This window comes from Coccinella septempunctata, chromosome 2 (genome assembly GCF_907165205.1).
Source record: "Coccinella septempunctata chromosome 2, icCocSept1.1, whole genome shotgun sequence".
Taxonomy (NCBI): domain Eukaryota; kingdom Metazoa; phylum Arthropoda; class Insecta; order Coleoptera; family Coccinellidae; genus Coccinella; species Coccinella septempunctata.
The window spans coordinates 1,922,096-1,939,442 of NC_058190.1; the positions used below are offsets into that span (position 1 = coordinate 1,922,096).

Below are 17,347 nucleotides of genomic sequence, written 5' to 3' on the forward strand. Positions count from 1 at the left end.
TCACAGATTCCCTTTTTCTGTAATCTGTGAACTAATTTCAAGATAATATTCTTATGATATGCCTTCAGGAAAATTCGTTTCTGAAAGTTTTACCGGCACATTATTTACGAAGTGAAATTTTCGATATGAAAACTTTCCAACACAAATTACCATAGACTTAATACATGACACAACACATCTATGGATCTTTTAAACAAAGTTGCATTCAGCCAAAGAAAGCCACTCTATTCTATAAAATAGTTCGTGAGATATAACTGAAGATTTATGGATTTTTAACAGCCGGTATTTTTACTAGAGCCAGAGCCAAACTGTACAAGTCAAAGAATCACCCTATATACTTCGTCCACGATTGTTAAAAAATATACAAAAGATTATTTCTAAAATAATTATAATTATTTATTATATTAAATAGTTCCAAACAACTTCTGACATTTCAAATCAAATTATACGTTAATTTGACATTGCACAAAACACTTAATTAGAATTAATTAAATTTTTGAGTTAGTTCATGCTATATATAGATATATACTATTTATTGATATTAATTGTAATATTAGTATTTACACAATTTTCAATATTGATCACAGGCACTGAATTTGAACTTGAGGTGATGTTTATATTACATGAAGATGAGTTTGTGTTTATATTACATGAAGAAGATGAGTCTGTGTTTATATTATATGAAGATGGGCCCGAGTTTATTTTACATGAAGATGAGCCTGTGTTAATATTACAAGAAGATGAGTTTGTAGATATGATTTCATTATTTTCACCTATGGGATTCTGTACAGAGATGGAGATTTTCTCGTCAGTTTCGATTTTATTCTCAAACGGCTCATCAATATAGCCTTCTGCTTCCGTCGTGGATTTCCATCCACTGGTCCTCTTCAAGGACGTTATAACCCCGCCAGCATTCACCAATATAGTCGAGGTAGATCTGCGAAAACTGAGACCGGAGAATCTCTCTGGATGCGGCAATTTAAGATACTCGGCTATTTGTTTTCCCATTTTGGTGAATTTGTTTATACCGATCCTTTGATTCGTACATTTTCCGTTTTGGAAGTTCAAGAAAAGAACGTTGGATATAACATCGCGCGGACGCAGGCTGATGTATTTCTTGCAAATTTCATAATAATTATCTGTGATTGTGAATTCGCGGGAAACTTTTGTTTTCGTCGTTGGCACTTTCACCAAGAATGCCGAACCGAGATCTTTCAAATGGGTCATTTTCATCTCATACATTTCGTTGGCGCGGCAAGCACCCACTACGCCCATTATCAGTGCAACCTGTAACAAATATTTATTGTTATTCGACATAGAGGGTGACCCAGGGGTGCGTACATGGCCCATAACTTTTTTTCAATTAATCGACATAATTCGATAGAAAATAAAATAAACCTCCCATTTGTTGAATGGGTAGTCTCAATTTTTGGATTTGTCACTAAATTGTCGATATAAAACACGCCGACTTCATACACTCCGTTCGCTTTTATAAAAGCAATCGGTTGGTCATGAAATAATTATCGTAAGTTTTTGTAACTAGAAAGGAGTAAGGTTGGCACTCATGAAATGTCGTTAATGTAATTACGACGTTGCCACAACTTATATTAATTGATATTACAAAAATGCCGAAAGTTATTGAAGAAGATAGAAGACAGAGTGTCAGAAAGTGCTATTTAGAATTGAGAACAGCTCATTCAAAAAGTAACCCCGATACAGGGTGTTCTACAAGCTCTATGACAAACTTCGACAGAAGGTAGATGTGCTCCTTTTGACCATTTTTTTTTCTCATGAACATTGGTCCGTTCGTCCGGATTCGTTTTCGTTCAGGAGTTATAAGCATTTGAAAAAGGTTTTTTTCATGTTTTGATTACGAGGATGTATCGATATCTAGTTAGCCTAGACCAGTTCCATGCATAAAAAAATATTGCGTTACCGTAGCAACGACAAATAACTCATTAGAAGTGTCAGTGTGAAGTTTGAAGTCAAAAAAGTAATCCAGAGTTACGCACAATGAATTAAAAGAAAGAAGATGTCCCAGAAATTGTGGAAATCGAAAAATTGGAGTATCGAGCCATCATCAAAAGTGTCTGTATTTAAAAGGGTTAAGGGATAAGCAAATTTATGAAGATATGCTTAATACCCTTGGTGATCAATGTCCTTCGTATGCGACCATGAAAAATTGGACTGCAAGCTTCAAAAGAGGTAAATTTTCTATTGAAGATGATGACTGATCGGGAAGGCCAGTTTTTGTGTCAGTCCCCGAATATATCGAAGCAGTTCATGACATGATTTTATCAGACCGTCGAATTGGGCTAAAACGGATATCTGAAGCACTGAATATTTCATACGCACGGGTTCATCATATAGTTCACGTCAATTTGGTCATGAGAAAAATTGCTGCAAAATGGATGCCCAAATGTTTGAATGTTGACCAAAAGCGTGCAAGGGTAGAAGCATCGCTTTCGATCTGTGCTCGATTTGAAAACGACTTCTTAAAATGAATTGTTACTATGGATGAGACTTGGCTACATTTCTACGATCCAGAAACGAAGCAACAATCGATGGAATGACAACAATCTGGTTCTCCAAGACCTAAGCAGTTTCCTGTCCAAAAATCTGCAGGAAAATTTCTTGCTTCATTTGTTTGGGATTGCCATGGAGTAATCAGCATTGATTTTTTGGATAAGGGTTGAACAATAACCGGAGATTACTATTCGACATTAGTGACCACTCTACGGGAAAAAAATTAAAGAGAAAAGACGCGTAAAGCTATCCAAAGGTGTTTTGTTTTTGTAGGACAACGCCCCTTCACACAAATCTCATGTTGTCATGCAAAAAATTCGTGATTTAGGGTTTGAATTACTAGAACACCCCCCTTATTCACCAGATTTGGCTCCATCCGGCTATCATCTCTTTCCTCAACTGAAAAAAAGTTTAAAAGGTCCTAAATTTTCTTCCAACGAGGAGGTAATGAATGCTGCGGTGGTGTGGTTTGCAGAGCAAGAAGAAACATTTTTTTAAAGGTCTAGAGACGTTGCAGGTTCGTTGTAATAAATGTATCCAATAAAGAGGAGAATATGTTGAGTAATAAATTATTTTGACATTGAAATTTTGTTTGGTTCTATAGTAGGCTAAGAATTTTTCAATATACCCTCGTATTGAAGGGCATCTCGCACTGCAAAAAGTGATCTTTTCCTCGGATAAAAAGAAAATCGACAGAAAATATCTGTTGATATGGTAATTGACGTTATTTTAATTATTCATTTGACACTTGTTTTACTGAGGTTGGTATCAACAATAACCATAGGCTGTGGTCCGTATATACACTTTGGTTACTTCTGGTTAGTAAGTGGGCGGTCCGTATATGTCGAATTCCTGACAATTTGGTTCAATATCAGTCACCAGAGTAACCGCTCTGGTAACTTTCGGTTACCAAATGTGTATATACGGACCATACGCCATGTACGGGCAGTGCACAATCCATATGTCATTAAACAAAAACGATGACAGCAACGTTTCAGTGTTTTCATGTTATAAATGATCATTTAAATGCAGATTTGTATACAATTTTTTTGGAGCAGAACCTTATTGACTTCATTGATAACTTAGAGCTGAACATTGTTGAAAATATCAGCACGATGGTGCACCATTACATAGAGAGAGACAAGTAGTCAGTTGGCTGAATGATCATTTTCCTAATAAATGTATAGGTCAAGGAGGACCAATACAATGGCCATCTCGTTTATCTAAACTAAATCCCTTAGACTTTTATTTATGGGGTCATATGAAAGAGCTTGTTTATCATGTTGAAATTTAATCTCATTAACAATTACTTGATAGAATACAAGATGCAGCAGACCAAATACGAAACGACCCAAATCTAATCTGCTGAGTGGCGGCATCTTTAGTTCGTCGATGTGAAGCTTGCATTCGAGCCAAAGGTGGACACTTTGAACAATATAGTCCCAAAATTTCTATTGATTATTATGATTTGAGCATAAAAATATGATTTTTCAAGTGCTTGTATTTCTGAACAAAAACGAAACGGATATATGTTCATAGGAACATAAAAATGTTCAGAATAAGCACAAGTTCACATCAGGCAGCCGTCGCGTAAACAACAGCCGCTGATAAAATCCTATATCTACGCAAAAAAAGTGTTATTAGTAATCAGCCACCGACTCCGGGCATAAAAACCCGGATTGATCGAGCTATTACTAAGTAAAATTCGAAAATCGCTCCAGAAAAGGAAATATAATTTCGACAATTTAAATATTTCCGCTAATTTGTAGACCAGAATTCAATTGAAATCGAAAAATAAAGTGATTCCTTATCAGTCCAGATGGTGGATGGATCTGATAACCACAGATAGCGTGAGATAAAATAAAAATATGAATTTGACACCAGATGCCGTGAATACCCCGTCAACTGAAATAAATATGGATATACAGGAAGGTACACATTCATCTAGTTACTGCAGAATGTCCTCAACAAGTGAGGAAGAATTCGTTGGATTCAGCGCTAGTGAAATAAATCAAACAAACAAAAATCAACAAAGTTGGCAAAGTATAGGACGTACAACGAAGAAAAGGAAAATTAATAATTCAAAAAATTATGAAATCCCAACACATAATAGATTCAGCAGTCTGAATGAAGATAAAGAAGAGAGTAATAAAGCAGATAAACCAATCACCAAGGTTCCTCGCCCTCCGCCCATTTTTGTTTACGGAGTTAATAATTACAATGAGATGATCTCCATCATGAGTGAAATCCTTCAAATGGATCAATTTACCACAAAAACCCTAGCTGACAATACTGTGAAAGTGAATTGTCTAACTGTTGAAGGTTATAGAAAACTTATTCACCACATGAGGAATAATAATATAATACACCACACGTATCAACCAAAGCAGGAAAGAGCATTCAGAGTTGTTATAAAAAATGTCCATCACACAACAAATGTAGAGGATATCAAGCTGGAACTCTCCAAAGAAGGACACACAGTAAGAAATATCCACAATGGAAAAAGTAGGATAACAAAAGAACCTCTGAATTTATTTTTCGTTGATCTTGAACCGGCCCTGAACAACAAAGAAATTTACAAGATTCATGGCATACAGAACAGGTTAGTGACAATCGAACCACCAAAAAAAGTGAAAGGACTAATTCAGTGCATGAGATGTCAACAATATGGACATACTAAAACCTATTGCAATAGGCCATATGCATGTGTGAAGTGTGGTGGGGAGCACAATACGGCACATTGCAAAAAAAGCAACAATACCCCAGCAAAATGTGTATTATGTAATGGTCCGCATCCAGCGAACTATAGAGGGTGTCAATTTTATCATGACCTAGTCAAGAAACCTGAAAACGATAATAATAGGTTGAACATACAAAAAACATCATTCAACAACAAACATATGGATAATCAATTACGAACACAACAGCCGCAGAAAATGAATTACGCTGAAGCTCTACGCAAAAATAACAAAACTACAACACAAAATGAAGAAAACAGTTCAACAATACTAAGTACCTTTTTAACAGAATTTAAAGGCATGTTTCAGCAATTAATGCAACAAAATAGCATGATCTTGAGCATGCTCTCAACGCTGATCAACAAAATTCATTAAACTAATTAGAATAGCACAATGGAATGCCAACGGACTCTTGCAACACAAGAATGAAGTTGAAACTTTTTTACAACACAACTTTATCGACATCCTCCTCATAAGTGAGTCACATTTCACTGATAGGTCAAACTTCAACATACCAAATTACATCACCTACTCTACCAACCACCCAGACAACACAGCACACGGCGGAACAGCAATTCTAATTAAAAACACAATAAGCCACTATGTAATGCCAGAATACAAAGTTGATCACCTTCAAGCTACTTCGGTCAAAGTAAGAATGTTCTCCTATGAATTGACAATATCAGCTGTCTATTGTCCCCCTAAACACAATCTGAAAATTAACCACTATAGAGAATTCTTTACCACATTAGGCACAAAATTCTTTGTCGGAGGAGATTTTAACAGTAAGAATACTCTCTGGGGCTCACGATTAACCACCACCAAGGGACGAGAGCTGGCAAAATTGTTGCAGGAAAAAAACTACTCCTTCTTGTCTACTGGAAGTCCTACATACTGGCCCAGTGATCCGAATAAAACCCCTGATCTGCTAGATTTTTTTATAACAAATGGAATAGCTTCATCATATATGGATGTATGTTCAAGCTATGACCTATCATCAGATCATACTCCAGTAATAGCGTCACTGAGCACCTTGATAATCAATAAAAAGTCTCCACCAAAACTACATAATCGAAAAACCAACTGGGTTGAATACCGCAAATTAATTCATGAGCGGGTCTCTCTTTCCTTGAGACTGAAGGAAAAAAAAGAAATCGAAGAAGCACTTGATTCATTTACAACTATTCTTAAGGATGCAGCCATCCAAAGTACTCCAAGAAGTTGCAATGACAACAAACCAGAACCAATACCATTAGAAATTAAAAAGCTCATTGCTGAAAAACGCAAAATAAGATCTAGATGGCAAAACACACATGCTCCTGCAGACAAAACAGCATTCAATAATATAAGCAATAAACTTAAAAATAGGCTAAGAGAATTGAAGGAAGAATCATTCAATATATATATCACCGGATTGAACCGATACGACAACTCAATATGGAGACCTATAAAATCCAAGGTAAAGCCAACAGAACAAAATGTCCCAGTGAAAAAATCAACTGAAACCAATGCTAGATGGGCTAGAAGCGAAAAAGAAAAGGCGAAATTGTTTGCACATTACCTGACAGAGGTATTCAAACCAAATGACCAGGTCATTGATGAAATTGTTGAGGAAAATATTTCTAACATCCCTACAGAAACTCAAAATATAAAGTTCTTAACACCTAAAGAAGTATACAAAGAAATCACTCATCTGAACCTTAAAAAGGCACCAGGTATTGATGGAATAACTGCAAAGATGATCAAAGAACTGCCTAGAAAAGGGATTGTTATGGTAACCTACATCTTTAATGCTATATTGAGACTCGGGCACTGGCCCAGATCACTGAAAACAGCAGAAGTACTCATGATACTGAAACCGGGCAAGAATCCACACGAAGTGACATCATATCGACCCATAAGCCTTCTGCCAATAATCTCGAAAATATTGGAAAGATTATTACTTCAGAGAATAAACGCCGAAATTCCCATAGATCATTGGATTCCTTCACATCAATTCGGATTCAGACAAGGTCACTCAACTGTCCAACAAACGCATCGAATAACGCAAACCATAAACCAAGCGTTTGAAAAGAAGCTATACTGTACTTCAGTCTTTCTGGATGTGAGTCAAGCGTTCGATAAAGTATGGCATTCAGGACTCCTATTCAAGATAAGAAATATTCTTCCTCTAAAATTCTTCAATATACTGAATTCATACCTTACAAACAGACAGTTTAGAACTAGAGTAGGGCATGAAGTATCAGATTATTGTCCCATTCAAGCTGGAGTCCCACAAGGAAGCGTGCTGGGCCCGTTCCTTTACCTACTTTATACCTCGGATCTACCAATAACAGCTCACACTACAACAGGAACATTTGCTGATGACACAACAATAATGGCAGCACATGAAGACCCAGCAACAGCGACTAAACTAGTACAAGAACACCTAGACAAATTACAAATCTGGATGAAAAAGTGGAAAATAAAAATAAATGAAACCAAATCAAAACAAGTAGACTTTACACTGAGAAAGCAACATTGTCCTCCAATCAAATTGAACAACATAATAATTCCACAAGCTACATCAGCAAAATACCTAGGCTTTCATCTAGACACTAGACTAACCTGGAGGGAACATATTATCAAAAAAAGAAAACAAATTGACCTGAAAGTCAGGGAAATTAATTGGCTCATCGGAAGAAAATCCAAGTTACCACTTACAAACAAAATATTGTTGTATAAAACTATCATCACCCCAATATGGACATACGGGATAGAAATCTGGGGATGCGCAAGCAAATCCAGCATAGCTCTGATCCAAAGAACGCAATCGAAAATACTTCGCATGATGGCCAACGCCCCATGGTATGTGTCCAACCAGACTTTACATGAAGACCTAAATATACCATACGTTGAAGAAGTCATCAAGCATAGAAGCAAATATCACCACGCAAGAATGGAAAACCACTCAAATATTTTACTCCAACCCTTACTGGCAAACACCTTATCAAGAAGATTGAAGAGACATTGGCCAGCTGATTTAATGGAATAATGAGATTCTCTCACTGGAGATAATCTCCCCGCCCTTTGACTACTTGTTAACACATTAACTTATAGAATATTATTCTGATTGTTAATAATTATTGAGATTAATAAAAAAAAAAAAAGAATAAGCACAGCTACCATCTGTCAAAGTTTGTCATAGAGTTTGAAGAACAGCCTGTATATCAGACGGTATCGAACATATTCAATGTACTTGAATTTATATTGTTTATGAGCATAGACAAACAACTTATAGTTTAGCTATCCATAAGTTTAGCTTAATGTAGGACAGAAACAACTTGTCTCTGAGGATGAAGAAGAAACCAAAAAAGTTAGTGGCATTTGAGTACCTGCTTTATTTTTAGAAAAGACATGGAATAGCCTAAAATAAGAGGCAGTTGTCCTCTCAGCTGTGTGATATGTGGTATTTTTGTTTGAAGGTGAAATTGCTCTTGCCTTAGAACGCCCTCCAACTATTTTGACCATTAATGCAAGATAATTTTTGTTGAAGAATTCAATATTCTAGTAATTATCCATTATATTTTATTGTATGATATGAGATAAAAAAAGGCACTCATATTTAAAATATCGAAGTTGTTTTTTTTCACCCTTAGTACAAGAGATTGAAAAAAAAAATGGATTTAGTGTAGTATTCCCAGTGAAAAAGAGCCTGTAGAAAGTTTTCATCATTTGAAGATATTTTCGGAAATAATAAAGTTATGGCAATTTTTTAAAAAGAAGCCAAAATCAAACAATTTGGGATACCCTGTACACACGCCTGGGTTATTCTGTATAACGTGCGTTCAAAAAAAAATATTAATTTTTAAGGTAGCTATTCTGTGTCTTAAGGTAATTCTTAGCTTCTGCCAGAGTATCTAATATTTGCTTCTACTGTACCATTTGTTCTGTATTGTTTCATACAAATTATCAACAAATTATAAAGATTAACAGTTTATAAAGAAGAAAACCCCAGATTCATTCAACAATGTTGATAATGTGATGGTAGAAGCTCCACGAACCTCTGTTCGGTTTTTATCTGAACTTGGTGGAGCCTCCATTGGCACATGTAACACGATTTCGATTGAAGACATCAATTTGTTTCCATAAAGATTGATGTAAGATGAGAAAATTGAATAATTTTGATAACCCCTTGTGGATGGCCTTCTGCCCGAGGTTTCTCAACCAATTGATTGATATCCTGAATCAAGTTCCTTTTCTAATGGAGACGTTGCTCTTTCTGGATATGTCAGCTCTCAAAATATGAGGATGTGGAGCAGCCAAAAATCACTAAACTTTCATTCTCAAAAAATTGGAGTTTGGTGTGCTATCAATAAGAAGCAAATTGTAGGAAATTTTTGAGGAACTTCACATCAGAACATTCTATAAGGAAGAAATTATCATGCCTTTTATAGCTGAAATAATTTTAGATGAATAGTCCAATAGTAATTTTCAACAGCTGTAGAAACTACTCTAAGGATTGTTCATCAGGGTTGGCTCATCAGCATCAATACCGACCAAATCTAAATTTCCTCCAGGATCATGTTATCTTTCGTCATATGATTATTTCTGTATAGCATCATTTGAAGACCTTGAACTAACTTTCTTTAGTTCAATGTTTGAAGAATTCTAATTTCCACATATGCATTTCTGATTTGGACCAAATGATGACTAAAATCATTGAAAAATTCATAAAATCAACGATGATCAAAGTATTGACCACACATTCAATGTTTATACTGAATTAAACATATTTAGCTTCTTAGTGTGAGATATTCAAAATACTGAAATGAGTACAACCTGTTTACAATTGAAAGTACAAAAACCATAATACCTCGGTTCATTCAAGATTCAAGTCTGACATGTAAAATAATGAACTTCGGTTAAAATCTTTACAAAGAATTCTTCCAATCGACTCATATGGTTTGGATTCCTGTAATATAACTCAATGAAAAAAATGGTTTTCCCAAGTTGAAAGAAATCATTATTGAATCTGCCAGTAACTTTTTTTCATACAAAATAATTACGATGTATAGGTTAAGGTCATCAATGTTTATATTTTCGTTTTGGGATTTCAGAATTAAGGAAAGAATTACGTTCAGTCACAGAACACAACCTTCAAAATCCATAGCCTACTTGAAGATGAATTTTTTTGAACGCACATAACCATATCATTTTTTATCTCACCTTTGTTGCAAGAAATTTTTGATCCGATGCTTCCGTAAGGAATTCGTTGATATTTTCTGTGGAAAATGTACTTGCTTTTTTTGGGCGAAAACCTTTAGATTTGCTTTTCAAAAATGCTCTTAATTTGAAATATCTTTCTATGTTGATTCCATGATTCAAATGGATTGTACTTCTCAGCATTGAATAGGTTGTCCACAAGGTCGAAGGTTTATATTTTGAGGCTAATTCAGTGAAGTATACGAGCAAAACAGATTCCGAGAGAGATTCGGTGTTTCTAGCCATTTTCCACTGTATGAAGTTTTCATACACACATAAATAAGACTTTCTCGATGCTTCGGGTAACGAACTCAAGGATGTTTCTTGAATTTCTGGAGATGTACAAGACCTATCATCTGTATCCTCAAAGATTTCCTCTTTGATATCCATGGCTGATTCTTGAATTTCTGGAAGTGTGCAAGGCATCTCGTCTGCATCCATTTCAGCACTCGTAAACTTCGATTCAGCACTTGTTGACATTTCACAATCACAACTATTATTATAGCAATATCTCCGTAAATTCACAGAACAGTCGGGAAAAGTTGAATTGATTGTAACCGTAGATACCTCTATCTTTTGTTGGAACCATTAAGTTTGATGAAGCAGTCGTTAATGACTCATACATCACAAGTGATTAATGAATGACAATCTGTGAATAATGATCCAAAATGGTTGCCATGGTGAGACGACTACTTTCTCTGTCTCTCACTTCCTATTTTGGAGCTTCTAGCTCCAACACATTAAAGTTTGGAAAGATTGTTTATTTATTTAGATATAGTCGAGTTGAATTTTTTGTCAAATGATTTATGAATTTCATAATGCTCAGGAAAACAGTTGAAGTGTCATCACAAAACAATATTTTTTGACCATGAGTAATACCTATACTATTTTCGGACCGGAAAATATTATTGCTGATAAGTTAAATTTATTTCTCGCTTTCTATAACATGAAAATGTCGAGCACGAGAAAAATCTCGTGTTCGAAAAATATTTTTCCCACTCTCGAAAAAAATTTGCGCCCGGTATGAAGAAATAAATTTTTCGGGATAGAATATTTTTTCCTCACAAGTCGAGCAATCTTTTTGTGGGAGCCAAAAAAATTTCTTCATTACCCTTCATTGGAATCTATTATCGATCTCTGATCAGATGGAAGTAGCGTAAAATTACTGAAAAAAAAAAACGTTTTGATTACAGAGGGTGTCCGAATTTAAGTGTCCCTATACCTTATTGTGGAAACTAAAGGAGCTAGAAAAAAAATGTTAAATACAAAACTTGTCTGTAGTCGATTGGACTTTAATTTTATAACCCACCTTAATACAGGGTGCTCGGTTTTTTCCCTGGTGATATCAACTTTCTTATTTTAAATAAAACACCCTGTGTATTATTGCATTTTTGAATTCCTTGTCAAAAATGAGGTAATTTGAATTGACAACCATGGTCCTATATAGCACCGATTCTGAGATATTCTACTTTTTCCTAAAATTTTGACAGCTGTAGGTGTTCACTAAAAAAGCTGATACTAGTTTTCTAATGAATGTATCAAAACCAAATTTTGCCCAGCTATTGCCAACATAGTGGATCATACGTTACATCTCTATTTTAAGCAATCTGATGTACAGGGTCATCAAAAATTAAAGTTAAATATTCAAATAGAAATTCAATCAAAACTTAATTTTTTCAAATGGCAACCTATATTTTTTTCTTATTCATCATGTAGAGCAGGTTGATATTAGCAAGAAATGCATTCAAACTTTTTCTGTAAAGTGAATAGTTTCAGAAATATGGACGAAAAAGTTACATTTTCCCTTTCCCTGAATATTTCATCATCGCGTTGGATCTGTGCTCGATTTGAAAACGATGTGGACTTCTTAAACCGAATTGTTACTATAGATGAGACTTGGGAACATTTCTACGATCCAGAAACAAAGCAACTACCGATGGAATGGCGACACTCTGGTTTTCCAAGACCTAAAAAGTTCAAAAATCTGCTGGAAAAGTTCTTGCTCCAGTTTTTTGGGATTGCCATGGAGTAATCATGATTGATTTTTTGGATAAGGGTAGAACAATAACCGGATATTACTATTCTACATTACTGACCACTCTACGGGAAAAAAATTAAAGAGAAAAGACTCGGAAAGCTATCCAAAGTTGTTTTGTTTTTGCAGGACAACGCCCCTGCTCACAAATCTCATGTTGCCATGCAAAAATTCTTGATTTAGGGTTTGAACATAGACTTATAAATAACATGGACTCCGCATGTGAGAGAGAAGTCGGTTGTTTGAATAAGATGGAGAGTTTGTGGGCAAGCTGTCAAAACAAAAGCATAAACGTCAAAAGTTTATCGAACTCTCTAGAACTTGGAGTGTTTTTGTTTATTGTTTATTTTCTACGTGTTTCGTGAAAGAAATAGTATATTCGTTTTTTCAGTTCTTTTGAGAGCTAGGAATAGTAAATCATAATGCCACAATCTTGTGTAGCTTACAATTGTTACATCAGACATAGGAAAGGGGGAAATTTGAAATTTCATACGTAAGTAGTATCACTAATATTCATTTATGGCAACACAAATGCATTGAAAACTGATGATTAATTGAATTTACAGTTTTCCAAAAACAGGATTATTGAGGGATAAATGGATAGCAGCGTTAGGGAGAGCTGATTTTGTACCTTCTACATATTCAAGAATATGTAGCAAACATTTTCATGAAAATGATTATGAGATTAACGCTCATGGAAAAAAAGTTTTGAAGAAGGATGCAATTCCTTCTAAATTTTGCTTTGTAAATAGCATTGCAAGATCCTCAGATGCAAATGTATTAGGTTAGTATATATTTACGCAACTAATTATTTTAGATGCTTCTTATTTGAATTGATGACATTATAATCTGACAGGCTTCTTTATTGAATGTTGTCTCTTAAAATAGTTCCAGAGGTTAGCAACTTTCTGTTGGAGGAAAATATTACAACAGATGCACCGATTTCGGTGCCTACAGACTCTACAGTGATAGAATCCCAATCACCAACGAGAACAAAAGAGCCTGCCTTACCTTGCAGTATCATTAGAAAAAGGTGAATGAGAAATTCAACTTACAGTTCTCATGAAACCCTGTATTACTACTATTATCACTCATCAACTTGTTCATTATCTTTAGAAAGAGATCAGTTCCTGTGTATGTGGGAGATTTCGTATAAGCTGACCTCAAAAATCCAGTGAAACGTCGTAGATATTGGAATGTTTCACAAACTGTTATTTCTAATTTGAGAAAATCCAATAAAAAACACTGTGCCCTGCTTAGCAAATACAAGAAAAAAATTGAAAACTTGAACGATCTCCTGGATGATTTGAAAAGAAGATTTCAAATTTCTTCCGAGTCATCAATAGTACTTAAGGTATTCCCTTTGTTCTCTTGTTGTTAGAATAATATTCACACAAAAACAAAGGTTGAAAAACTCTGAACACACATTTTGGTCACCTAAGAGATCATTTGTGAATAAAAGTGTGACAGGCATATAGGATATAGGGCATATAGACGATATAGCAGCTAAACTACTCTGATACCTTAGAGTCGCAGTGAAATACAACCGCCATTTAAACCTACAATCTACATATTTATAATGTGCCAATTTACTGACCAAAGTTCTTCAGCCCTGGCCAAACAGTATTTTTATTCAATTTCAGATTTATTTGGGTTCCAATTAGTTGAAAGTCCAAATATTAACTCAAATTTATTTTCCATAGGAATGTATACCAGAAGCAGAAAAACAACTCCTTGAGAGGCAATTGAAAGGAAGAACAGGAAAATTTTCTCCAGAATTGAGAAGTTTTGCTTTAACTCTCAATTTTTACTCATCCTCTGCCTACAATTTTGTGAGAAATAATTTTGGAAAAAATTGTTTACCTCATCCAAACACCTTACTGAAATGGTGTAGCTCAGTAGATGGAAGACCAGGGTATACCTCTGAAGCTATAAGAGCTGTAAAAATTAAAGTTGAAATTGAAAAATCGAGGGGGAAACAACTTATAGCCGGACTTATAATGGATGAGATGTCAATTAAAGAACATGTTGAGTGGACAGGCTCTAGACATGTGGGATATATTGACTATGGAACTGGAATCCAAGAAAATGATGGTATTCCTAGAGCCAAGAATGCTCTAGTATTCATGCTGGTGGCTTTAAATGCAAAGTGGAAAGTTCCAATTGCTTACTTCCTAATAGATACGCTAACTGCAGAAGAAAAGGCCAATCTGGTTAGAGGCTGTTTGATTCAAATGGAAAGCACTGGAATATTGATTAAAAGTCTCACTTTCGATGGAGCAACATCGAATATATCTATGTGTAGCATCTTGGGAGCAAAGTTGAACTGGCCAGATATTAGACCATATTTCCTTCACCCAAAAACACATGAAAAGATTCATGTAATCTTGGATGCTTGCCACATGGTCAAGTTATGTCGAAATACACTTGGCGATTGGGGGTATATTTATAACGAGGATTATGAAGAAATAAATTGGAAGTATTTGACTGAACTGGTGAAGATACAAACAGAGACAGGATTGCACATGGCTAATAAAATTCGTAATAGACATCTGAATTACGACAAGGAAAAGATGCGAGTGAAACTGGCTGTACAAACATTCAGTGCTAGTGTTGCTGATGCACTGGAATACTGTGACAAAGATTTAAATATCCCACAGTTTGAAGGAAGTGAAGCCCTTGTGAGACATTGCAGACAAATGAATGACATATTTGATCTGTTGAACAGCCGGAATTTTTTGAATAAGGTCATGACAAAAAAACCTCTTAGCCTTGAAAATGAGGCATTCATCAAAGGAAAAATAGATACAGCCATACAGTATTTGAGTGGTCTCAAAGATAAAACAGGAAGTTCGATTCTGCATTCACAACGAAAAACAGGATTCGTGGGATTGATAATTTGCTTGACCAGTGTGCAAAACTTATTCGATGAATTGGTTTAAACAGGATTTCTCAATTTCTTGTGCACATACAAGCTAAGTCAAGATCATCTGGAGATGTTCTTTTCATTGATGAGATCAAGAGGGGGCTTCAATAATAATCCCACAGCCATGCAGTTTGAAGCGGCATACAAAAGAGTCCTCATACATACAGAATTACAATCATCAGATGCTGCAAACTGCTTAGCCCAAGATGAGACCAGTATTCTGAATGCCAGTTCAACAAATGTGATGAACAGACATCTATTGGATACCTTGAATGTGGAGGCCATAGAAATTGAGGACTTGGATACCTTGGTGCCATTCGAAGAGATTAGTTCTTCAATGTATTATTCTGACATTATTGAGTACATTGCAGGTTTCATAAGCAGAGGATGAGGAGAAAAATCAATTGCGAGACATGTGCTGAATCGCTAACATCAGCGACTTCTTCATCAGCACTTTTACTGAGAAAAACTCGAGGAGGACTCTGTAAACCATCTTCAGATGTCGTTAAGCTGTGTATGGTTGCAGAAAGTATAATAAGATCAATGAAATCTTATTCAGATCCAAAGTTAATGGACAAGATGATCATTCTGGGACTGAGAAAAATTTCAATAGGCAACATTTTCACCAATCTGAGAGATCACTCCTTGGAGCAAGATGCACTATCAGACCATCATCTACAATTAGTGAAACTAATATTTTTGAATTATTTCACTGTTCGGTTGCATCACATTAATAAAACTTCAAATGAAGTTAAATCAAGAATAAGGCAGAAACTAACAAAATTAATTCATTTCAGGCATCAATGAGGCTGCCAGGAGTGCTTATCAAAAGGTACCAGTAGGAACTCCTTCTGGATAGTCCTATCAGGAGAATTGATTCAACTCCTGCCTTTGATGGAATCCAGGTGCTTTCTGGCCCGAAAAGCTAGCACCTGTTGAGGGCTCCATGTCCAGGGTTACGGACAAAGTCCAAAAGATCAAAAATGTCAGAAAAGTAAGCCTGAGTAGAATATGTGTGAAATTGAAATTATTCTTTACTCAGAATTTGTAGGTTATCAGATGAACGATGGAAGATATGTCTACCACAACACATTGAAATCTCTTCAAATTACATTTCCGAACATCAATTATAAGGAAAGGAGTACTGTAAAAATATAAACTAAAATATCAATTATAAAGATAAGTATTTCTTGTTCCCTTTTAATGTGGTTAGTATTAACTAATTTTTTTTTAGTGAAGGATCAATATGTATGATACATTTATTCAAGAGGAGAGCATTATTGAGGTAAATTTTTCTATGCCACTTTTCTATCAGTTAATATTTGAAATTTGTGACAGGAAGTAACAAATTCATCATCGGTTGGAGAATGGAGCTGAGATCAACATTGAAGAAGAAGGCAACAGAGCTCAATCCTTATTTTAAAAATTCTGGATGAGTGAAGGTTCTCCTTAGCGGAGAGTGTGAATGCTGACTGCATAAAGACTTCGTATCTTATATGCTGATAGTCAAAAGTCTGATTTATCCAATTAAAATATTATTGAAATTAAATTTTTTCTGTCATGGAGTTCCTGTTTGTTTGTTATTGAATATTTGTCATTTATAATTTGATTTGTTAAATTTTATTCCTATACTTGTATGAATATATTTTTACTTGAAAAATTCCTGTAGAATAAACATATTCTTCTAAAATTGTTTTTATTCAATAATATAATGGAAAGAATGAAACTGTTATTCGAATATTTCAGATTATCATTATGGTCTTAAATATTATATTTGACCTTAATAGTTTTCTGCATGCCCTGAAACATTTTGAAGTAACATTTGATTTTGATAATGGAAGGAAACAAATAATCTCGAAATCTTCTATTGATTCTTGA

The 17,347-nt window shown here is 35.0% G+C and overlaps 2 protein-coding genes across 2 annotated transcripts in view; one reads left to right on the top strand and one right to left on the bottom strand.

Annotated features, from left to right (window-relative positions):
• Positions 1–371: 371 nt before the first annotated feature.
• On the bottom strand, positions 372–11,142 carry LOC123306444. Its single transcript, XM_044888450.1, has 2 exons — positions 10,473–11,142; positions 372–1,287 (listed from the first exon to the last, which is right to left on the bottom strand). The coding sequence occupies exons 1-2, from the start codon at positions 10,986–10,988 to the stop codon at positions 529–531; spliced, it is 1,275 nt and encodes a 424-aa protein (XP_044744385.1). The 5' UTR covers positions 10,989–11,142; the 3' UTR covers positions 372–528.
• Positions 11,055–17,347, top strand: part of LOC123308717 — a 46,243-nt gene continuing 39,950 nt past the window's right edge. Inside the window, exon 1 of the mRNA XM_044891496.1 lies at positions 11,055–11,188. The gene's annotated coding sequence lies outside the window, so the exon portion shown is untranslated. The remainder of the gene's footprint in view (positions 11,189–17,347) is intronic.